Consider the following 20389-nt stretch of genomic DNA (forward strand, 5'->3'; position numbering starts at 1 on the left):
GTACATATAATATGTATAAATGATTGACCTAATATTTGCAATAAACTATGTTTAAATACAATTAGGCAATTACCTTCACAATTCGTACCATCTTGTTGAATAGCATCTGTGGATTGAACGAACTGAAGCTCTGGTGACCTATCTTTTATTGCTTGGTTATTTCTGCAATGTAATGTAGATCAACATGTTTTATTACACTTAGACAACCTTATGTTTGTTCTGTGTTTATTGACAGTTTTGATACTTCTGAAAATGATTCATTCTAGAAACGGAACATACCCGAAAGCAGAGTACTTCTACTTTGTACGATTATTGAATGGAAGAACTGGTTCTTCAAACCGCCAAAATGTACTTATATTTATTGTTTTATTGAAAATTATTTAAAGTACTTTGGTCCAGGTGATGTGTAAAAACAGTATAATAAGAAATTTGTTTTACGGACATCAATATTCTTACTTTTGTTTCTTGTAGAAATAAGCTCCAACTAAAACAATCAATGTACAAGTTGCAACTATCACAACTGAAACACATTTTATTTAATTAATAACCTATATGCAACCAGAGCAAAGAAGTTTAAGCATTACCTGCTAGTATAATTGTATTGAAACTTGTTGGTTTATCTGTGGGGGTTGCAACAATCGGTTGACTAGTTTGTGTCAAGTATCCTACATCTGATACAGTTATGGTGACAACCTGAAATCTGTAGATGCACTTAAAATAGGTTTTTAGAAATAATAAAAGAGTGCTCACTTGTATTTAATTCCATTGGTTAATTTGTTGGTGCAGCTTATAGCATAAAATGTATTCACTTTACATTGTGTTGTTGTAGTGGATGATAAACCAACTTGTGTGCTTGTTTCAATAAACCTGATTTTAAAGTCCAGTTAGTTATGCTCTTTTTTTAAAGGTGTGTTACAGAACATACCTTGGTAAAACTGCAACACATTGTGCAGAATAGTTAGATGATGTAATTATGTTTTCTATTTCCATCCATGTATAGAAATCTCTATAAACGTTGCTTCCTTCTTTACCACCAATGATAAGATAACAACTGCACAGGATTGTAAAAATACCCCCATTTCAGTGATAATGTCACCGTCCGGATCGTCGAAAAACGTCCGGATTTTTTTAGTAGAAATAAATCCTATTTATATTAAAATCAACTTTCTTACGTTCAGCCGACAATATACTCTTTGGTTTCTTTGTTCCGTAATTATTGACGACATAAACGTGCGCTCTATTTTAACCGCATCGGTTACATTGCGAGAACACGGCGAATAGCTAAAATGACGAAACGGTTCGTGCAAACATTAAAAAAAAATGCATTTTTCTAACACCTACTATACTAATTTTGTCACAAATCATGTCACATGGAACCTTTATGTTGTGAATTTAAAATGATATTACATTTATTAAAACGACGTATCTAAATCGGTAGAAACAAATAAAAAGTTTTACGCACGTTCATCGTGGATTAAAAATGTAACGATGATTACGTCATAATACCTTTGATAAACTATTAAAATTTTAGATAACAATTGTGGTTTATGTGCTTCTATATTTCGTATAATTGTTTTAATCCCGATATAATTTTAAGCAAGCAACCAAGAATAGTTTAAACTTTAATAAATGCAGGTAAATTGCGTTTATGTGAATTTTAATTGGTGCAAATATAAGAGCGAGGAGCGACGCTATCAGTAAGTTGGAACCAACGCAAATTGTAATATGATATTACAAATTATCTTCTCGGCCGAGCTTGGACAGAAGCCAAAAAACATCGTTCGTTGGCACCGCACGAGAACCAGAGTTTCATTACGGCACTTTTCACGAGAATAAATTCACAACGATTGCTTCGTTTGTTAGGTGTAGAATGTATGCTACCGCATGCGTCTTTCTTTATTTCTTACGCCCGCGCAGAGCGTAAAAATGTGACGCTCATACACGATGTTTCGATCTCGTGGTTCGTTGAGCAGTGGGCATTCCTCCCGATTGTTACGTAATGAAACGTCATAGTTGATAGTTATGTTGCAATAAGACATGTGACGTAACAATTAAGCGCAAAATGTCAAATTGCAGCATGGCAATGTTTGTTACTCGAGCGACTTCGTTAGCTGATTATTACGAACACGCGACGAACATAAAACATTAGATCGCAGCTTTAACAACGGTTTCTATCGCACAGGCGCCTGCACTAGACTGTGGTGTCGTGGTGATAGTCAGTAATACGCTTTATAACAAGAATTGGTAGCTTGGGTGACAGACGCACGTAAAACATATTATGTCCGGATTTTCAATAAAATTAAACGATCACCGTCCGGATTTACAACTTTTACAATCCTGCAACTGCATATAAATAACGGGAATAGAAACACACCTACAGTGGTACAACATTCATCATGTAAAATAACTAACAAGGTGTTGTTTCACCTGATTGGTCCGTTAGTTTCATCAGCTTTGTTTACTTGTATATGTAAGGTACTTGCAGAACTTCCAACTGTTGTAGGGGTTGGTATACTTGCAGGGGCTAAAATAGAGCAGTTTCTTTGTATTTTGTTAAAAACAAGACGTATTAAACCTTCCCAGTTACCTTGTACTTGTGATATACATTGTCCTGTTGCTACAATATACGAACCAACTTCAGAACAAGTCTTAGCAGCGATTGTGATGACATGTTTACGATTTGGTTTTGTTGGGAACTGGTACAAAGAAATACCACTTGGTGGTATATGTGTTACAGTGGTTACAATGTCTGGCACACCGGATGCTTTCTTGTGTAGGCTACTTGTCACAACAATCTGAAAACGATTTGTAATATATATTGAAGAATATTACTGTATTAGTAGAACTTTATACCATACATACTACTGTTAAAATGTAAAGCAAAAACTTTACTTTAACTTACCCTTGCTCCATTTATTCCAGTTTCTGGTCCTTTAAACCATGTTACTAAACATAGAGTTTTATTTTGTGTAGTATTAGCTTTGGCTGATAAAATACTTGGTTTTTCACCAGTTGTCCTTCCAATTATTTGGTCAATTTTCTTGGAATACTTTGGAAACAAATTTACCTTGCCAGGATTCAAAATTAAACATGTGATAATTGATAGCACATGATTACAATGACATAAAGCGAAAAAACCTACCTTGATAGTATATTCTGTTCTCGGTGTCAAGTTATCAAAAATGATTGAATATTTGTTGTCACTTGTTGATGTTTGAGTGAGAGTTTTCATGTAAGTTTGACTTGAATTAGTGATGTTTACATTGTATACAATGTTACCACTGGTTTTGGTATTATCTGTCCAATTAATTTGTAGTTGGTTACCAGGGCAATCACCAGGTGAAGAAGTGATTGCTGAGCTTGGAGTATCTGAGATTGTTTATTATTATTCAGTAATGTTTTCATATAATGAATAAATATAAATATATACATATGATACTACCTGAAAATCCAGTTTTGTTTATTACGTTTGAGGAACCATCTGAAGTTTTTGCCCAACATGAAACAACATCTGTACTTCCAAATATTAACAAGTTCGTAATTTGGCTTGATATTTCATGTGTATTCAACACTGTGTTGTTTATGAATGGGATTCCTTGTTCAACTGTGACACCATTTGCATTCCAATGAACAGTGGGTGAAGTTTCACCGATAAATATGCAAGTGTATGTTGATGTCTCTAATTTACTTTCCATCAACCTTGGTCGCTTTTCAACTATGAAAGGATAAGATTGTAAAATATATTGTAGGTTTTGGTTTTTAATGTTGTTTTGTGGATGAACTTACTTGTGACAGTGGTTACTGCAGATTGGTCAAGGAAAGTAGCATTGCAAGTATAAACACCAGAATTCTGATGTAAACCACGAGTTAAATACAAGCGTGATGTAGAATTTCCATCCAGCGTAGGTTGTGTAATTATTTGATGAACCCGCTCACTTGTTTTTGTTGAAACATCTTGTGAGTTTCTGTCAAATGAAGTTTACTTTTTATTACTAGCTAATGTAATTTACATTCAAATATAAACATAGTAGGATATCCTAGAATACTTTATTTTTAATCTAGAATTTCAAGTCTTGTTTTATTTATAGGGAAAAATAATTTTATCAGTTTATTGACCCTTTAATAGTAGATTTGTTGGATCATGAGCTTTAAAAGGATCAAAAATTGTACGATTAAGTAATTTTTGCATCATGATGATCGGTTGCCGAATTTTTCACATTTGGCGTTTTCGCACCATACGTTATGCATAATATCAGAGATTCTGTCTTTTGCTGCCAGAGCTTCAATCCCCGCAGGATGATGGTGCAAAAACGCCAAATTCATAACTACGTATGAAATGGCCAAGCTGAAATGTATAGCAACCTTTGAAAAGACAGTGCGAACGTTTCTTTTGAAAGTCCCACAAAAATAGGAATAATATTTTACAAATTTATTGCATTTTTAAATTGTTGATCAATTTAAAAGATGAAGTCAATATCTGGCCAAGTTATATTAATACTTACATTTTCCATGAGGCAGGAGGTCCAGGGTTGGCATCTGATGAACAAAGAACAAAATCTTCTCCGTACATTACATTTAAAGTGGATTTGGACGCAACCAGTTTAGTGCTTTTTACTGCAAATGTAACATATAGATTCCAATCTGTTGTCTGTTTTTTTTTTGTTACAAAACTAATCGTAATTTTTGACTTTAAACAAACAAATATTTATGCAGTCGCAGACCTGTACAAAAGTTCCCAACCACAGTTATAAACCATTTATTCTAGGTATGTTACAATTTTGCAATCACAGTCATATACGTTAAAAGTCAATTTCAATCGAAACTACTTTGGTATTTACCCGAAGGCCATATTTACCTCCGATTTGACAAATATAGTGAGCATCAAATGAAGGATAGGTTGATCTCCACCTCCAAATATTTACATCCGGGTATGAGCTTGTTATTGTATAGTTGCCCGAATGCGGGAAGTAAAAATGCCAGTTGTTGTATTTATCATTATCAATGAATGAACCTACATAATGCAATATATTATATTAATCAAGATTTGAATGCGGGAGGTAACAGATTTTAGTCACTCTGCAAGTAAACTTAACTATTTATAATAAAAAATTAAAATACCATTGACTCCTCGTGTAGTTGTTTTAAAATAAAACTTGTCATGTGTTGTGTTCCATTCCCAACCAGTTCCATCTGATGTCTTCACTGCATCAATGTAAGCTGGAATATGCAATAGATTACCTTTGGATTTTTTTTGAACAAAGCATGTTTAAGTCATTTAACATACTACCACAATAAAGACAACCTGTTGGAATGTTAAATGTCGTTTATATTGACTTTGCAACCCTAGCCTTTTAGACTTATAAGTAGTTACATTGGTTTATAATATATAAAAGACTTCTAACAACTTTCCGATGACAAAATGGACCTTACTAACTATATTTTAATTCCTTTATCCAATCAGCATTAATTTTCTAAACTATATTTATTTAAACCATAAAGATTGTTTGTCATCCATTTTCCTGCACTCTTGTAAGCAGCTCCTTTAGTTTGAATAAAGATTTGAGTTTCATTATTTGGTATAATTGCAAGGTGACCACCCAATCCAACACATGCAGATTTTGCACCAGTATGATTTGCAGTAAGTGGAGAAAATGTGAAATAACTTCCCTTGTAATACTCCATTGTGACTGAAATAAAACTGGATAATTGTCAATTTGTGTCAAAAATTGTCAAAGTTATTTCCAAAATTGCACTTTACACTACCATTTTCTTTTTTTGTCAAAGGTCGGAAAGTGTTTGTATTAAAAAAATATTACTTGCTACATAATACAACTTTATTACTTTTCATCGGCTTAAATTTTTTTGATTTACTATAAACAAGACCACCTAATGAAACAACAGCTAATGTGTAACTGAACTGAATCGAGTGCTTATAAAATATTACTTGATTTTGTTCATAATTTATATTTTATATAGATTTATATGAAGGCATTTTTATGTTTTTAATCGGGTGAGTTATTATGCTGTCGTTAGTTCCAAGATTAATTGTATAACTAAACCATATAAATTTGTTCAAAAAATACTTTGAATAAACTGTTTCCATATTAATAGGTATATAACCTGTAATCTGACAAATATAGTGAGCCATAGTTAAGGCTGAGACAGATTTCCAGCTCCATGCATATACTCCTAGATTAGATCCAACCACTGAATATTTTCCAATATTTGGCTGGTAGAAATGCCAGTTGCTGTACTTTCCATTATTAACATCAGACCCTGTTGTATGGGTATTGTAAAAAAACAGTTTTACCTTGATTTAATGCAATTTGTAATAACATGGCAATAAAACATATTTCTTACCATTTCTGTGCTGAGCAGTGCCAAAATAAAACTTGTCTTGTGTTGTGCTCCATTCCCAACCAGTTCCATCTGATGTCTTTACTGCATCAATGTAGGCTAAAATATATGAGGATTTATAGTTAGGCAACAAATACCCACAATGATTTTCTTATTTAAAGGTAAATATCTGTGATCTGTGGTTATAATGAGACTTGTTGGGATATAGTTTGTATTCAATGTAACTAGATTTTAAATGCACATATTTGTTGACCTTCATTGTTGCTTGTCATCCATTTTCCTGCACTCTTGTAAGCAGCTCCTTTGGTTTGAATGAAGGTTTGAGTATCTGCATCTGGTATAATTGCAAGGTGACCACCCAATTTAACACATGCTGATTTTGCATCAGCATGATTGGTGGTTTGTGTTGAAAATCCAATAAAACTTTGTCTAAAATATTCCAACGTGACTGCAATAAAACAATAGCACATTTTCCAGCTCTGTGTTTATTTATAATATATAATGCAACATTTCTAGATCTAAAAAACCAAAGTTAGTTTTAAACTTTTTTTAAAGAAAAAAATAATATAAGCTAAACAATTTGAGCGTTATATATTTTTTTTATGTAAATTATCCTTTTCTCTATAGGTTACATATACAATCACAACCAGTGACCGACCGATATCAATTTTTTCCACCGATACCAATACCGATATTTCTAGCTTTTACCGATACCGATATTTTGCCGAAATTTGACAAGATACTGAAAGTTATTATAGAGAAAAAAATGGTTGGTCATCACTTAGTCTACATGTTCCTAATAGGTAACTCCAAATATGGTGCTTTTGTACAAAACTACAACGCACGTGGACGTTAAACTATGACGCAGGTGGATGTTAAATAATGACGCAAGTATAGGCTGAACAACCACACACGTAAAGGCCAAACTACCACGCACATAAATGTTAAACTACGACGCCAGAAAGGTCAAACTACAACGTACGTAAAGGTTAAGTAGGACGTACGTTGCTTCGCACGAACTATTTATATATCGGTGAAATATCGGAGCTTTTTTACAGATACCGATTATCGGTGGAACGTAAATATCGGCCGATAATATCGCTGAACCGATATATCAGTCGACCTCTAATTACAACTTGACAAATTAATGTTTCAGAAATCTTGAAATACCAATATGCCTATAACAACAGAATAGCCTATAAAATGCCACCTGTTATTTGACAAATATAGTGAGATTTTGTATTGCTTGAGGATGAGAGAGATTTCCAACGCCATTGATGGGCTCCAGGATCAGAATTAATAACCGCATACTCATTAACAGCCCTTGGTTCATAGATATGCCAGTTGTTGTACTTTCCATTATTAAAAAAGGTTCCTAGTACATTTATGTAAATAATTTGAAGAGGAGAGCACTTCAGTTTTAACCTCAGATAAAGATGCTTTATATTAACTCCTTAGGGACGAGTAGTGCAAATATGCATTTTGAAACAGGTGTTCACATAAAAGTTCATAATTTTGTTTATAGTAGGTAAAATTTCTTACAGTTGGTTTTATTTGAAAGAGGAAGGAATTATCCACCAATATAACGTTTGAAAAAGGCATCATAGCATTTAAAAGTTTTTACCAAACTTGATTTGAAAACTGTAATGTATTTTTTAAGAAGATGGTCTATATTCTGCCCAAAAATCAAGGTTTTAACCTCATTCTGTCCAATAAAAAGCGATTTTATTTGATCTCTATGTTGCTCTGGGGCTTCCCCGTCTAAGTTACCGGTTAAAAATGTGGTTTTGCGTAAAAACGGCTATATCAGCTGTTTTTGCAAGTTTTTTAGGTATTCTGAAGCAATTTTTACATAAATTATGTTTTTGTGTGTATAATCTAACTTCATTTTGCTTCTGCATGTTGTTTCTACCTTTACATTCATAATAAATCGGTTTTGGCAAGTTTTGTTACGATTTTAGCGAAAATGAACTTTCAAAAAATGACGTCATCAGGTTATAAGTGACGTAATTGACCCCTTTGACGTCACTAATTCAAACAATCATTTTAGTTAGGTAGTAAACAAACCAGGAATCAACTTTGCACTAGATTCCTTATGTATTTTTTACCTAAAAACCCAAATTACACATAAATACAAGATTTCTGATGACGTCATTCAAAATTTGATGACGTCATCAAAAAAATCAAAATACAATCTTGTAGCAATTTTTCCAAAGAACAAAAGTCTAATTGATCTTATTTCGCCAGCACAAACACCTGTGTCGCTAGAGAGCAATATGTGACAGTCGGTCAAAAATGAAAATTTGTTAAAATATATCTCGTCCCCAAAGGGTTAAGACCCTGAATGCTTAGAGCATTTAGGGAATGTAATAGGTAATTACAAATACAAATAAACTATTAGTCAAAATTAAGGCAGTATGGTATATATAATTAATTACAAATTTATGTTTTTTTTTGCTTTTTTTTACCACTTCCTCGCGGAGTTGTTTTAAAGTAAAACTTGTCATGTGTTGTATTCCATTCCCAACCAGTTCTATCTGATGTCTTCATTGCATCAATCCAAGCTACAATTTATTCAAGTTTAAGATTAAGAAACAAATTATATTATACAGTAAGATATCGGGATGTGTTCACTTTTACATATCAAGAAAACTGGAAAGTGATTCAGAAAAACTTCAACTTTGTTTAGTTAGGGGTTCTCGCTCCTTATGAATGAATGAATGAATGTAACTTACTTTATCCTCGCGTGGCCGGAAAACGACAGTCGTTATCACACGGGTTTAACACCTCGTGCCAGCTTACGAGTTGCCATGTATGTTACTTTGTGGGTGATTATTTTTTTTGGATTTTTTCATTGTTTTATGTATGGCTGATAATTTGGACAACCCATTAGTGACCACTGGGTTGAAGCAATTGTGGTTAAGTGTCTTGCCCAAGGACACATACGCCCACAATGGTAGCAGCGACGAGCCTTGAACCCATTACCTCATGGTTACAGGCAGGCGCGCTAACCACTACGCCACGGCGCCGGACGAAACATCCCAACATCCCTGTTCAATGTAACTGTATTTCCTAAAAGTGTTTTACTATTATTATTGTCTGTCATCCATTTTCTTGCACTCTTGTAAGCAGCTCCTTTAGTTTGAATGAAATTTTGAGTTTCTGCATCTGGTATAATTGCAAGGTGACCACCCAATCCAACACATGCTGATTTTGCACCAGCATAATCCGTGATTTGTGGTGAAAATATAAAAAGACCTCCCCTAAAATTTTCGATTTGGTCTGGAGTAAAAAAATAAATATATATAAGTTACGAATAATAAGAACTATTTACAGATAATGAGAAATGTTCATAATATGGAGGACAGAACTTTAAAGTAAAAACCATGGCTCTGTAGCCCTTTATCTGTTACATTGTTTCATTGTTTTCTTCCAGGTCTTACTAAGCCCCAACAATCTGTAGTTTTACCTTTGCCCAACACAGAAGTGCTAAAGCAGAATAATATAACAGCCAGGTGTAGATAAATCTTCATCAGCATTTTTCTTGCTTTAGTTTGGCCAATTCCTTCTTACAGAAACAGGCATGTCATGTCAGCAGTAATAGTTAACTTAATACCTTCAAACTGCTTTAAAATGCAACGTTAGTTACAAGTAGTAAACCTGGCAGTTAATATAAAGCAGTCAGTTGTTAATAAGATGTCCCAACCTTTAAAATAGATTTAGATAGGAGTATGAGTCCAGGAAGCGTACAAGACGACTACTAGCTAGTAGCTACAACCTACGTCTTGTGATTTCCTTAACATATGCTACTCATAAAACACCAGGTGATACTAAACTACCTTGTCATGTTGTGAAACTGTGTTGATGGCCAGTTAGTAAGAGATTATCAAAACATGAAAGTGTCAATGCGATTTTTTGAGGGTTTAAATATTTTATTAAATGTTTTTTAATATATCATACTAAATGTATCAAAGTCCATTCTAAATTAGGATAAAAGCATATTAAATTAAAACTGCTCATCTGCAAAGTTTTTCTGTATCCAGGCCAAGAATAGGAAATAATTTTTCATTAATAGTTTCATTTGGGTGCAAATTGTTTTGCGTGACCATTCAGGTAGGCTAATATGAAAATAGTGGGTAGATTACATCACTTCCAGTTACATATCTATATATTGCCTATGACTGAAGCTATTTCCTTGTATGAAACATGTGGGCTGCTTGATAATGATGTGATGGCAGGTTGCATAACAATACAGAATACACTCAAAAGTATAGCTACATCAGTAGTTGGAGTTAATGCTAATTTAGGTATGTCCTTGGATTGTTTTAAAGTCTCTTATTGTTTATAAAAGCCATTTTTTATACATGTTTGGTTTGATAAACAGTGCCCTATAACAACTTACCAGCAATTATTCTCCCCCTAAAATTCTCACTATTAGTTACCAAGTATACATAGCTGTTGGTATTTTTTCTATCTAGTTTCTCTTCTAAAATGATATTGTGGGGCGATCACCCACAAAATGTATACACAGGTACTAAACAAAATATATGTGAGGTTTCTAAGGTCTAGCACAGACTAGCAGTATATCAGAGTATCAAAAGAACAATGTATTTAGTAATGTTACTGGGTTGGGTGTATTATAATAAATTCTTTATAGGGAATTGTGTTAATAATCAGGTACTAGGTAATGTTTGGCATCAAGTCTAACTGTTTTCCTGCATTGGGGGAAAAAAAACCTTCGCAATGATCTGACATCACATCTCAGTCTCTCGTAATCTCTTACATATAAATAAGTTCGTAAAAGTGGATACTTTTAGTAACATGCTTGTATTTTTCTTACACAAGAAATCAATTGTATTTAGTTTATAATATACAATACTCAATTTTAGCTTTAAGGTGTCCTAAAGCAGTGTATGCAAAAACAAATATCCAAAAGCACTCTATGCAAAAGCGGAAATTTAAAGCGTAAATGTTGTCTTTATGCATTAGTGGTTGTCTTGAAGCATTTTTTTAAAGCTCACTTTACTTCAGTGTTCCCAATGGCATAACATTCACTCATAACTCTATGGAGAAATATATACTGTTTCTGTGATAGAAAGTAATGTTAAACACTGCAACAACTACAACACACTTTTACAAACCATGTTCTGCACCATGTCCATCCTTTGCTTTCTCATGTTGAGCACAGTTCTGTATACATTAACCTGGTCCTTTGATTTAATTTCATCGAGTAAAATATCAAATCCTATGTATGCACCAGTACGACCTGTTCCAGCACTGCCAAGAAATAAATAATAGAATTATCTTTGCACTCAAGCAAAGTCATAGTTCCATGACTTTCATTCATTACCTGCCATGCACAACTATAGGAAACTGTTTCCCATCAAAAAGACTTGACCAAGTAGTGTTTACTTTTGCCTGCATTTGAATGAAATGAGTGGTGATTACTGGCACATCTTCTTCTGGCCATTCTGTGTATTGGAAATGTTGTAATTTTCTTAACACCTGAAACAGATGTAATGAATGTGGACATGACATTCACTTTTATAGCTACATAGATTATTTTTATTACTGTTCTATATCAATATATTCATAAAAATAATGTCAAACTGCTTTAGCAAATTTAACTAAAAATATCTTACCGTTGCATATTCATTGTTGGTTTCTTCAATGTTTATTGTCCGTACTATGTAAGAACCATAATCAACCTCTTTTACAGTTTCAACACTGTAACCATCATATGTGCAACGCTTTCCTTGGTCAGGCCAGTATTTTGCACATTTTGTCTGCAAACATTTAACCCTCATAATACATTTAAAATTTGTACAACTCCATCTACTATGACCATTACTTTACCTTGCCAGATTCAACAACATTAGTAAGCATAACTATAACCAAGCATTCCTGTTCCCAAACCATCCTCCAGAAGTCTCCAGTTGTTCGATCCAATGGACCTTGTGTTGCTATGAATTTACGCTCCTGAAAATAACCCTGGAAGAGAAATTTAATTCATCCAATCATTAACTAAACCATAAACTTACACCTACTTACATCAATATAATTTGCATTGATATAATCAGATTTCTCAGATGTTTTTTTCAGACATACCCTTGTAGCATCATCTATAGAGCAAATTTTTAAACAAAGGTTTTAGAATACATTAATAACAAGAACTTACATGGTAAAATGTTATTGTATCTATTTTTCTTCTTGTGTTTTGGATTTTCAGCGTGTGTTTTGGGGAGTTTGATTTCCTTTGTAGCCCTTTCAAGTTCCTTAAATACAGTGAATCATGAATCATCACATAACAACCATGTATTTATTTATTTTACCCGGAATTGCTTCTTAAAAGCTGCCTCATTAGAAGCCAACATATCCTTGTACCTTTTCACCAAGTGGCTTGCAGGGATGTCCAGTTTGGTGTTTTGAATGTTAAATTCTTCATAAGCATCTAAAATATACTTGTTAAATAAGTATATATAACTGTACCCCTTAATAATTTCTGAAACTGCAACTTTAAACAACTGTTTGATGCCACAAAAACATAAATCAACGTTTTAAATGCTGATGGAAGCAGCTAATTTAAAATGCAAGTTTAGGTATTGCGTACAGATAAATACTGTCATTTAAAAAAAAATATATTGTTATGTTTACGAAGTACCAATACCATTAATCTTAGAAATATCATTGCTTTAATTCTAAGACGTAATTCATACAACTTATAACCACTATGTCTTTACATTACCGTGTCTGATATCAACATCCTTTAGTGGATTTAAATAAGTCGGGTTGTCCAACTTTGCTTTCTGGATCAACTTATAAGTTGATATATGATTCTGTGATTCCAGTATTTTTATATAGTATTCCTTCATCATTTTATTATTTTACATTTAAATTAAAGTAAGCCCAATAACAACAATGATATAATTTGCTTAATTTGATGTAAACAGAAATTTTAACCTTCAGCATTTGTATTATCTTGTTGCAAAGCATCTTTACTTTGATTATCTGATGATTTATGGGAAGTGTTCTTCAAGTTTGAATTCCGATTACCTTCTAAGTTCACATATGCTTCTGGAAGTTAAAGGTTGTTATACATTTTATATAGGTGAGGTTGTATAGCAAGGCGTGTTATAATAATCCCAGTTTCAACAAGATTTATAGAAGCACTAGGTAAATTTCCAACATGCCTGGCAAAAGCTTATTTAGTATCTATTATGTTTACCTTCACAATTTGTGTTATCTTGTTGCACAGTACCTTCCTTCTGAACAAAATTAACCTTTTGTGATCTACCTTTTTTCAAAGGAACATTCCTGTGTTTTCATATTACTTAACATACGATTACACAATGTGTATAAAAATGAATTATTGCATGGTATAAGAATTTAACATTAACTCTTACCTTTGTTTTCTGTAGAAATAAACAGCTCCTGCCACAGCTATCAACATGCACACTACAACCACCACAACTGAAAAACATAAGTTTTATTTAATCTCTATTTAATTACAGCAACAAAGTTTAAGAATTACCTGCTATTATGGTTGAATTGGAATTTGAAAGGGGGGTTATAACAATGAATTGACTAGTTTGTGTCAAGTATGCTCCATCAGATAAAGTTAAAGTGACAACCTGAAATCTGTGGGCAACAATTTAAATAATGCTTTTACATAAATGAGGTAAATATCCTTACTTGTATGTGACTCCATTAGTCAACAATCTGTTAGAGCAGGTTATAGCATAAGATGTATTCACTTTACATTGTGTTGTTGTAGTGGATGATAATCCAACTTGTTTGCTTGTTTTATTAAACCTGAATTTAGATGTTTTTAAATTGTTTGTTTTTTTTAAAAAAGACTTTAACCAACATTTGTCAAAAACAGTACCTTGGTAAAACTGCAGCACAAAATGTAGAGGAGTTTGATGTTGTAATTAAGTTTTCTATTTTCATCCATGTATAGGAATCTCTATAAACGTTGCTTCCTTCTTTACCACCAATCACAAAATAACAACTGGATGTAAATTACATAAATATAAACACAGCTACAGTGATACTACGTTCATGTAAATAAATTAACAACGTATTTTTCACCTGATTGGTCCGTTAGTTTCATCAGCTTTGTTTATTTGTATATGTAAGGTACTTGCAGAACTTCCAACTGTTGTGGGGGTTGGTATACTGGCAGGGGCTGAAATAGAGAAGTTATATGTTGTGCTTGACGTATTAAACCTTCCCATTTACCTTGTACCGGTGATATACATTGTCCTGTTACTGCAATATATGAACCAACTTCAGAACAAGTCTTAGCAGCGATTGTGATGACATGTTTACGATTTGGTTTTGTAGCAAACTGGTACGGAGAAATACCACTTGGTGGTATATGTGTTACAGTGGTTACAATGTCTGGCATACCTGGTGCTTTCTTGTGTAAGCTACTTGTTACAACAATCTGAATAGGGTTTGTAACGTATTAAAGAAATAATTATCAGCAGGGGATTTTTCATATTATTGCATTGCTAAAATGTAAAAAACAAACTACCTTTGCCCCATTTATTCCAGTTTCCATTCCTTTTACCCACGATATTAAACAAAAAGTTTTACTGGAATCCATATTTGCGATTGCTGATGAAATACTTGGTTTTTCACCAGTTGTTCTTCCAACTATTTGGTCAATTTTCATAGAATACTTTGGAAACAAATTTATCTGACAAGAATAAAAAATAAACTAGCGATAATTAATTGCACATGAACATAAGTGAATGTAAGCTACCTTGATAATATATTCTGTTCTTGGTGTCAAGTTATCAAAAGTGATTGAATATTTGTTGTCACTTGTTGATGTTTGAGTGAGAGTTTTCATGTAAGTGTAGCGGTTGAGGGTGCTCCGAGCACAAATATTTAATATATATAATTATCTAAATTTAACCTAATGCATAAAGATTGAATTTTGCGTTGTGTAACTTTAACAGCTGGCCAGCTGGCATAATGTGTATGCGCCTGGATTGTTTCCTGTAACCCATGTATAACAATGCTTCTTTATATACAATGCTGGGAGACTTTGCCCTGTGACAGTGCTGAGAGACTTTGCCTTGCTGTATAATGTGTATAATGTTTTCTCGTGTATAACGCTTCCTCTCGCCTTGGGAGTTCTCGCCTTTGAGTTATCTCCTTTATAAGCCCTGCCCTGTACTGTACAGCTAGGCAGTGTGAGCCTGGACCAGCCAGTTGGAGGCCGGAGAGTATCGTGACGTCGTTGTTGTTTTGTCGTTGTAACCCGAACTGTTTTGTGGAATAAACTGAGTTTTGAACCTGGACATGTTATGGAGTCGGACTGTGGGCTAACGTCTTATCACTTGACGCCCACAAATGGTGAACTCGCTGGACACGCCCTTCTCGATACAAGTCTGCAACGAATGGTCAACTGAAGTACCGCACCCACAACAATTGGTTGAGCCCGCTGGACAGGCCCTCCGAAGAAAAATCAACGGTGAATTACTGTGTTTTATGTTTTATAATGTGAAGTTGGGTCAGACCACGACCCCAACAAGCTTAACAACTAAAATGGGTTAACCCCAACGAGCAATTGCAGGTTGCATTGCTATCTATCCTCTAGTCATATGTGAGCTGACACACTCACGGGCACCACTAATCTACGTGATGACCCTTACGCCTACTATATTACCTACATGTGAGTTGACACACTCACGGGCACCACTAACCTACGTGATGACCCTTACGCCTACTATATTACCTACATTGTGAGTTGACACAGTACTCACGGGCACCACTAATCTATGTGACCCATCCATATCTCATTTTCTCTCCTTCATCGTAAGCTGCGTAGCCAGCACGTCGCTATCAATATTGCAGTTTTATCGGCAATATAATGTATTGTCCCAAGAATTTTAATGGAAGTTACCGTGTTAGCGTACCCAATACCGTTTTATTCGTATACGTTATTCAATCTCTATTGCAGTAGTACTTTCCCCAATTTGTTTTTCAGAATAAGCTGCCGCTGGAGCACCGATCGCCTGCATACCCCACCTTACATGATTCATCATCACAGAGGCACGCGCAAGTACAATCAATCTCCTCATCGAGCCTAGCCTACATACTACAAAACAAAAGGTGCCGATCTGCAACCTACAAACTGTCGTGAAAAGTATCCTGCTGAAACAGGGAAGTAGCGACTGTCGTGAAAAAATCCTGCTGAAGCGCAGTGAAGTAGCGACGAACAATTTCAAGATGAGGTACAATGATAACTATGCGCGCGTATGGCCTGCGTATGAAAACATTTTTCGGTGGGGCCAGCCTATATGTAGCGGTTGAGGGTGCTCCGAGCACAAATATTTAATATATATAATTATCTAAATTTAACCTAATGCATAAAGATTGAATTTTGCGTTGTGTAACTTTAACAGCTGGCCAGCTGGCATAATGTGTATGCGCCTGGATTGTTTCCTGTAACCCATGTATAACAATGCTTCTTTATATACAATGCTGGGAGACTTTGCCCTGTGACAGTGCTGAGAGACTTTGCCTTGCTGTATAATGTGTATAATGTTTTCTCGTGTATAACGCTTCCTCTCGCCTTGGGAGTTCTCGCCTTTGAGTTATCTCCTTTATAAGCCCTGCCCTGTACTGTACAGCTAGGCAGTGTGAGCCTGGACCAGCCAGTTGGAGGCCGGAGAGTATCGTGACGTCGTTGTTGTTTTGTCGTTGTAACCCGAACTGTTTTGTGGAATAAACTGAGTTTTGAACCTGGACATGTTATGGAGTCGGACTGTGGGCTAACGTCTTATCACTTGACGCCCACATAAGTTTGACTTAAATTGGTGATGGTTACATTGTATACAATGTTACCACTGGTTTTGGTAATATCTGTCCAATTAACTTGTAGTTGGTTACCAGGGCAACCACCAGGTGAAAAAGTGATTGCTGAGATCGGAGAATCTGAGATTGTTTATTATTGTTTAGTAATGCTTTTATGCAAACAAATGGTATAGGATGGTACCTGAAAATACAGTTTTCAATATTAAGTTTGAAGAACCATCTGAAATATTTGCCCAACATGAAACAACATCTGTACTGCCGAATATTAACAAGTTCGTAATTCGGCTTGAAACTTCATGTGTATTCAAGACTGTGTTTTTTATGAATGGAATTCCTTGTTGAACTGTGACACCATTTGCATTCCAATGAACATTGGGTGAAGTTTCACCGATAAATATGCAAGTGTATGTTGATGTCTCTAATTTACTTTCCAGTAACCTTGGTCGCTTTTCAACTGTGAAAGGATAAAATTGTCAATGTGTAAAATACATTGTATGTATTGTAGGAATGTTGTTTTATAGATGAACTTACTTTTGACAGTAGTTACTGCAGATTGGTCTAGTAAAGTAGCATTGCAAGTATAAACACCAGAATTCTGATGTAAACCACGAGTTAAATACAAAGGTGATGTAGAATTCCCATCCAGTGTAGGTTGTGTAATTATTTGATAAACTCGTTCACTTGTGTTTGTTGAAACATCTTGTGAGTTTCTGTTAAATTAAATTCACTTTATATTAATTACTATTGTAATTTACTTACAAATATAAACATACTAGTACCTTATATCAGGCCAACTTATGATAGTACTACTTACATTTTCTATAAGACAGGGGGTCCAGGGTTAGCATCCGATGAACAAGAAACATAATCTTCTCCATACTTTACATTTAAAGTAGATTTAGATGCAACCAGTGACTTGCTTTTCACTGCAAATGAAACATACAGTTTATCTGTCTTTTTAGTTTCCACAAATACACTAAATATGGTTCTACTATAAATTAGTAAATATTTATGCAATGGCTGAGTTCCAAAAAATATTATAAACGACCTATTCAAAAAATGTTACAGTTTAGCAATTACAGTTGTACAAATTGCACTTACCTCATAGACAAAATACTTTAGTATTTACTGAAGGCAGAGTTTACCTTTAATTTGACAAATGTAGTGAGCATCAAATAAGGAATTGGTTGATCTCCATTGCCAAATATTTGCACCAGGGTATGAGCTTGTCATTCCATAGTTACCAATGTTTGGGAAGTAAATATGCCAGTTGTTGTATTTACCATTATCAATGAATGAACCTACATAATGCAATATTGCAATGTATTATATTAATCAAGATATAAATACAGCATGTGAGGCATTATAATAACTCTGCAACTTTACTTGAATATTAAAATACCTCCTTCTCCACGTATAGTTGTTTTAAAATAAAACTTGTCATGTGTTGTGTTCCATTCCCAACCAGTTCCATCTGATGTTTTCACTGCATCAATGTAAGCTGAAATAGGCAATAGATTTTGGGATTGTCACCAACATTAACTGTTTTAAATTTGCTACCCAAGTATTTTTGTACTTTTTGTTAGTTATGTAGGTTTCTATCATGTAGTAAACAAGTTGTGATGACAAAGTTAACTATATTTTACTCAATAGCATTAATTTTGAAGACTTATATATTATTAAAAACCATTAAGATTGCTTGTCATCCATTTTCCTTCTGTCTTGTAAGTAGCTCCTTTAGTTTGAATAAAGGTTTGAGTTTCTGCATCTGGTATAATTGCAAGGTGACCACCCAATCCAACACATGCTGATTTTGCACCAGTATGATTTGCAGTGAGTGGAGAAAATGTGAAATAACTTCCCTTGTAATACTCCATTGTGACTGAAATAAAACTGGATAATTGTCAATTTGTGTCAAAAATTGTCAAAGTTATTTCCAAAATTGCACTTTACACTACCATTTTCTTTTTTTGTCAAAGGTCGGAAAGTGTTTGTATTAAAAAAATATTACTTGCTACATAATACAACTTTATTACTTTTCATCGGCTTAAAATTTTTTGATTTACTATAAACAAGACCACCTAATGTAACAACAGCTAATGTGTATGTGAAGCATTCCACAAACGGCAACACTGTGTGCGGCGCGCGCCGCTAATAATTACTTTCGTGTGTTCCTTCTTTTGTTCGCCACGTTTCACCACTTGTTTTAACTCCCGTCTTTCAGTTGCAGTGTTACTGTTTGAATTAGCTTACTGAGTTTAGTGATATCATTTCCGTTGTTATTTTAATCTATATCTAATATTCTATTTGTTAAGGTCGTAGTTACGTTATGTTAAATAAAGCCTAAGTTTAGTTTAAATAAACAAGGTCTCGACAATTTATTTAACATAACAAATGGATCAAAAGATACTTCGACCAAAGGAGTTGTCGGTGGAACCCTCGTCAGTAGATGCAGCTAAAGTTTTTAAGTTTTGGTTACGGACGGTTGAAGATTTCATATCATCGCTAAGTGAAAGTCAAAGTTCTTCCTCGGCGATTAACAAGAAGCGGATAGTCATAAGTTGTTTGTCGCCCGATGTCTATCCGTATGTTGAAGAAGCAGAATCCTATGAAGAGATTATCCGAACCCTCCGAAGTGTCTACATCAAAAAGAAAAACAATATATATTCGCGCTATTTGCTTCTCAGTAGGCAACAATCGCCTGAAGAAAGTATTCCGGAATACATACAAGAATTAAAGTCGCTCTCAAGACAATGCGAATTCACTGCAGTAGAAGCCAATCAGTATCGGGAGGAACTGACTCGAGATGCCTTTATTAACGGACTTTCTTCTTCTGTCATCCGACAGCGTTTACTGGAGGTAGATTCCTTGGACTTGATGAAAGCGTTTGAACTTGCGGATAGTCTGGACCGTGCGCAGAAGTATTCCACATCTATGGGACGAAACGCCGCACCCACGCCGTCTTTTGCTGCATCTGCCCCACAGCACCAACACGAACCAAAACGATCTGCCCCACAGCACCAATACGAAGAAACTGTATGTCGACAGCAGGTCCGAGGTAAATGTATCTTTTGCGGTGGTTTTGCGCATAGTCGGACCAATTGTCCCGCCAGAAATGAAGACTGTTTTAAATGTGGAAGACGCGGACATTTCTCTAGAGCATGCCGAAGTGCACGATATGGGAACCGAGTTAGGATGA

General features: G+C 34.5%; 4 protein-coding genes across 6 annotated transcripts in view; 1 reads left to right on the plus strand and 3 right to left on the minus strand.

Moving 5' to 3' along the window:
- Positions 1–15622, plus strand: part of LOC149740710 (uncharacterized) — a 32651-nt gene extending 17029 nt beyond the window's left edge. For both annotated transcript variants that reach the window (XM_089873380.1, XM_089873381.1), the window contains exon 22: positions 4519–15622. The gene's annotated coding sequence lies outside the window, so the exon portion shown is untranslated. The remainder of the gene's footprint in view (positions 1–4518) is intronic.
- The window catches only part of LOC149740711 (uncharacterized), a 34005-nt gene that overhangs the window by 6844 nt on the left and 6772 nt on the right, over positions 1–20389 (minus strand). Inside the window, exons 6-22 of the mRNA XM_089873372.1 lie at positions 6361–6456; positions 6121–6276; positions 5493–5687; positions 5119–5217; positions 4856–5011; positions 4503–4614; positions 3787–3965; positions 3443–3715; positions 3143–3369; positions 2903–3067; positions 2588–2795; positions 2428–2524; positions 926–1051; positions 751–867; positions 585–700; positions 457–520; positions 74–162 (exon numbers count right to left, since the gene is read on the minus strand). Coding sequence (XP_089729498.1) covers positions 74–162; positions 457–520; positions 585–700; positions 751–867; positions 926–1051; positions 2428–2524; positions 2588–2795; positions 2903–3067; positions 3143–3369; positions 3443–3715; positions 3787–3965; positions 4503–4614; positions 4856–5011; positions 5119–5217; positions 5493–5687; positions 6121–6276; positions 6361–6456 — 2475 coding nt within the window. The remainder of the gene's footprint in view (positions 1–73; positions 163–456; positions 521–584; positions 701–750; positions 868–925; positions 1052–2427; positions 2525–2587; positions 2796–2902; positions 3068–3142; positions 3370–3442; positions 3716–3786; positions 3966–4502; positions 4615–4855; positions 5012–5118; positions 5218–5492; positions 5688–6120; positions 6277–6360; positions 6457–20389) is intronic.
- On the minus strand, positions 11305–15263 carry LOC149740712 (uncharacterized). Of its 2 annotated transcripts, XM_089873385.1 has the most exons (18): positions 15128–15263; positions 14897–15061; positions 14599–14806; positions 14449–14545; positions 14243–14368; positions 14050–14169; positions 13889–13995; positions 13761–13827; positions 13583–13671; positions 13318–13431; positions 12690–12808; positions 12536–12632; positions 12409–12479; positions 12214–12348; positions 12000–12143; positions 11708–11862; positions 11499–11634; positions 11305–11443 (listed from the first exon to the last, which is right to left on the minus strand). In XM_089873385.1, the coding sequence occupies exons 1-18, from the start codon at positions 15215–15217 to the stop codon at positions 11375–11377; spliced, it is 2109 nt and encodes a 702-aa protein (XP_089729511.1). In that variant the 5' UTR covers positions 15218–15263; the 3' UTR covers positions 11305–11374. The 2 variants fall into 2 exon arrangements, 1 of the variants encoding a protein (XP_089729511.1); XR_016384498.1 differs by lacking the exon at positions 11305–11443 and having other exon boundaries at positions 11607–11634; positions 11708–11828.
- On the minus strand, positions 17506–19144 carry LOC149740713 (uncharacterized). The gene is made up of 6 exons (XM_089873429.1): positions 18878–19144; positions 18593–18691; positions 18336–18491; positions 18005–18116; positions 17722–17900; positions 17506–17644 (listed from the first exon to the last, which is right to left on the minus strand). The coding sequence occupies exons 1-4, from the start codon at positions 19065–19067 to the stop codon at positions 18010–18012; spliced, it is 552 nt and encodes a 183-aa protein (XP_089729555.1). The 5' UTR covers positions 19068–19144; the 3' UTR covers positions 17506–17644; positions 17722–17900; positions 18005–18009.

Source organism: Ciona robusta, chromosome 2 (assembly GCF_009617815.1).
Source record: "Ciona robusta chromosome 2, ASM961781v2".
NCBI lineage: Eukaryota > Metazoa > Chordata > Ascidiacea > Phlebobranchia > Cionidae > Ciona > Ciona robusta.

Bases quoted from the DNA above. Each gene is read 5' to 3' on its own strand.
- LOC149740712 (XM_089873385.1), bottom strand. From the start codon at position 15,217: ATGAAAACTCTCACTCAAACATCAACAAGTGACAACAAATATTCAATC. The intron at 12,633-12,689 runs GTAAAATAAATA...ACTGTATTTAAG, and splicing joins CTTTTAAGAAGCAATTCCGG to GAACTTGAAAGGGCTACAAA. The intron at 11,863-11,999 runs GTAAGATATTTT...CATCTGTTTCAG, and splicing joins CCAACAATGAATATGCAACG to GTGTTAAGAAAATTACAACA.
- LOC149740713 (XM_089873429.1), bottom strand. From the start codon at position 19,067: ATGGAGTATTACAAGGGAAGTTATTTCACATTTTCTCCACTCACTGCA. The intron at 18,692-18,877 runs GTTTTTAATAAT...TGCCTATTTCAG, and splicing joins GATGACAAGCAATCTTAATG to CTTACATTGATGCAGTGAAA. The intron at 18,117-18,335 runs GTAAACTCTGCC...TTTCATTTGCAG, and splicing joins CTACATTTGTCAAATTAAAG to TGAAAAGCAAGTCACTGGTT.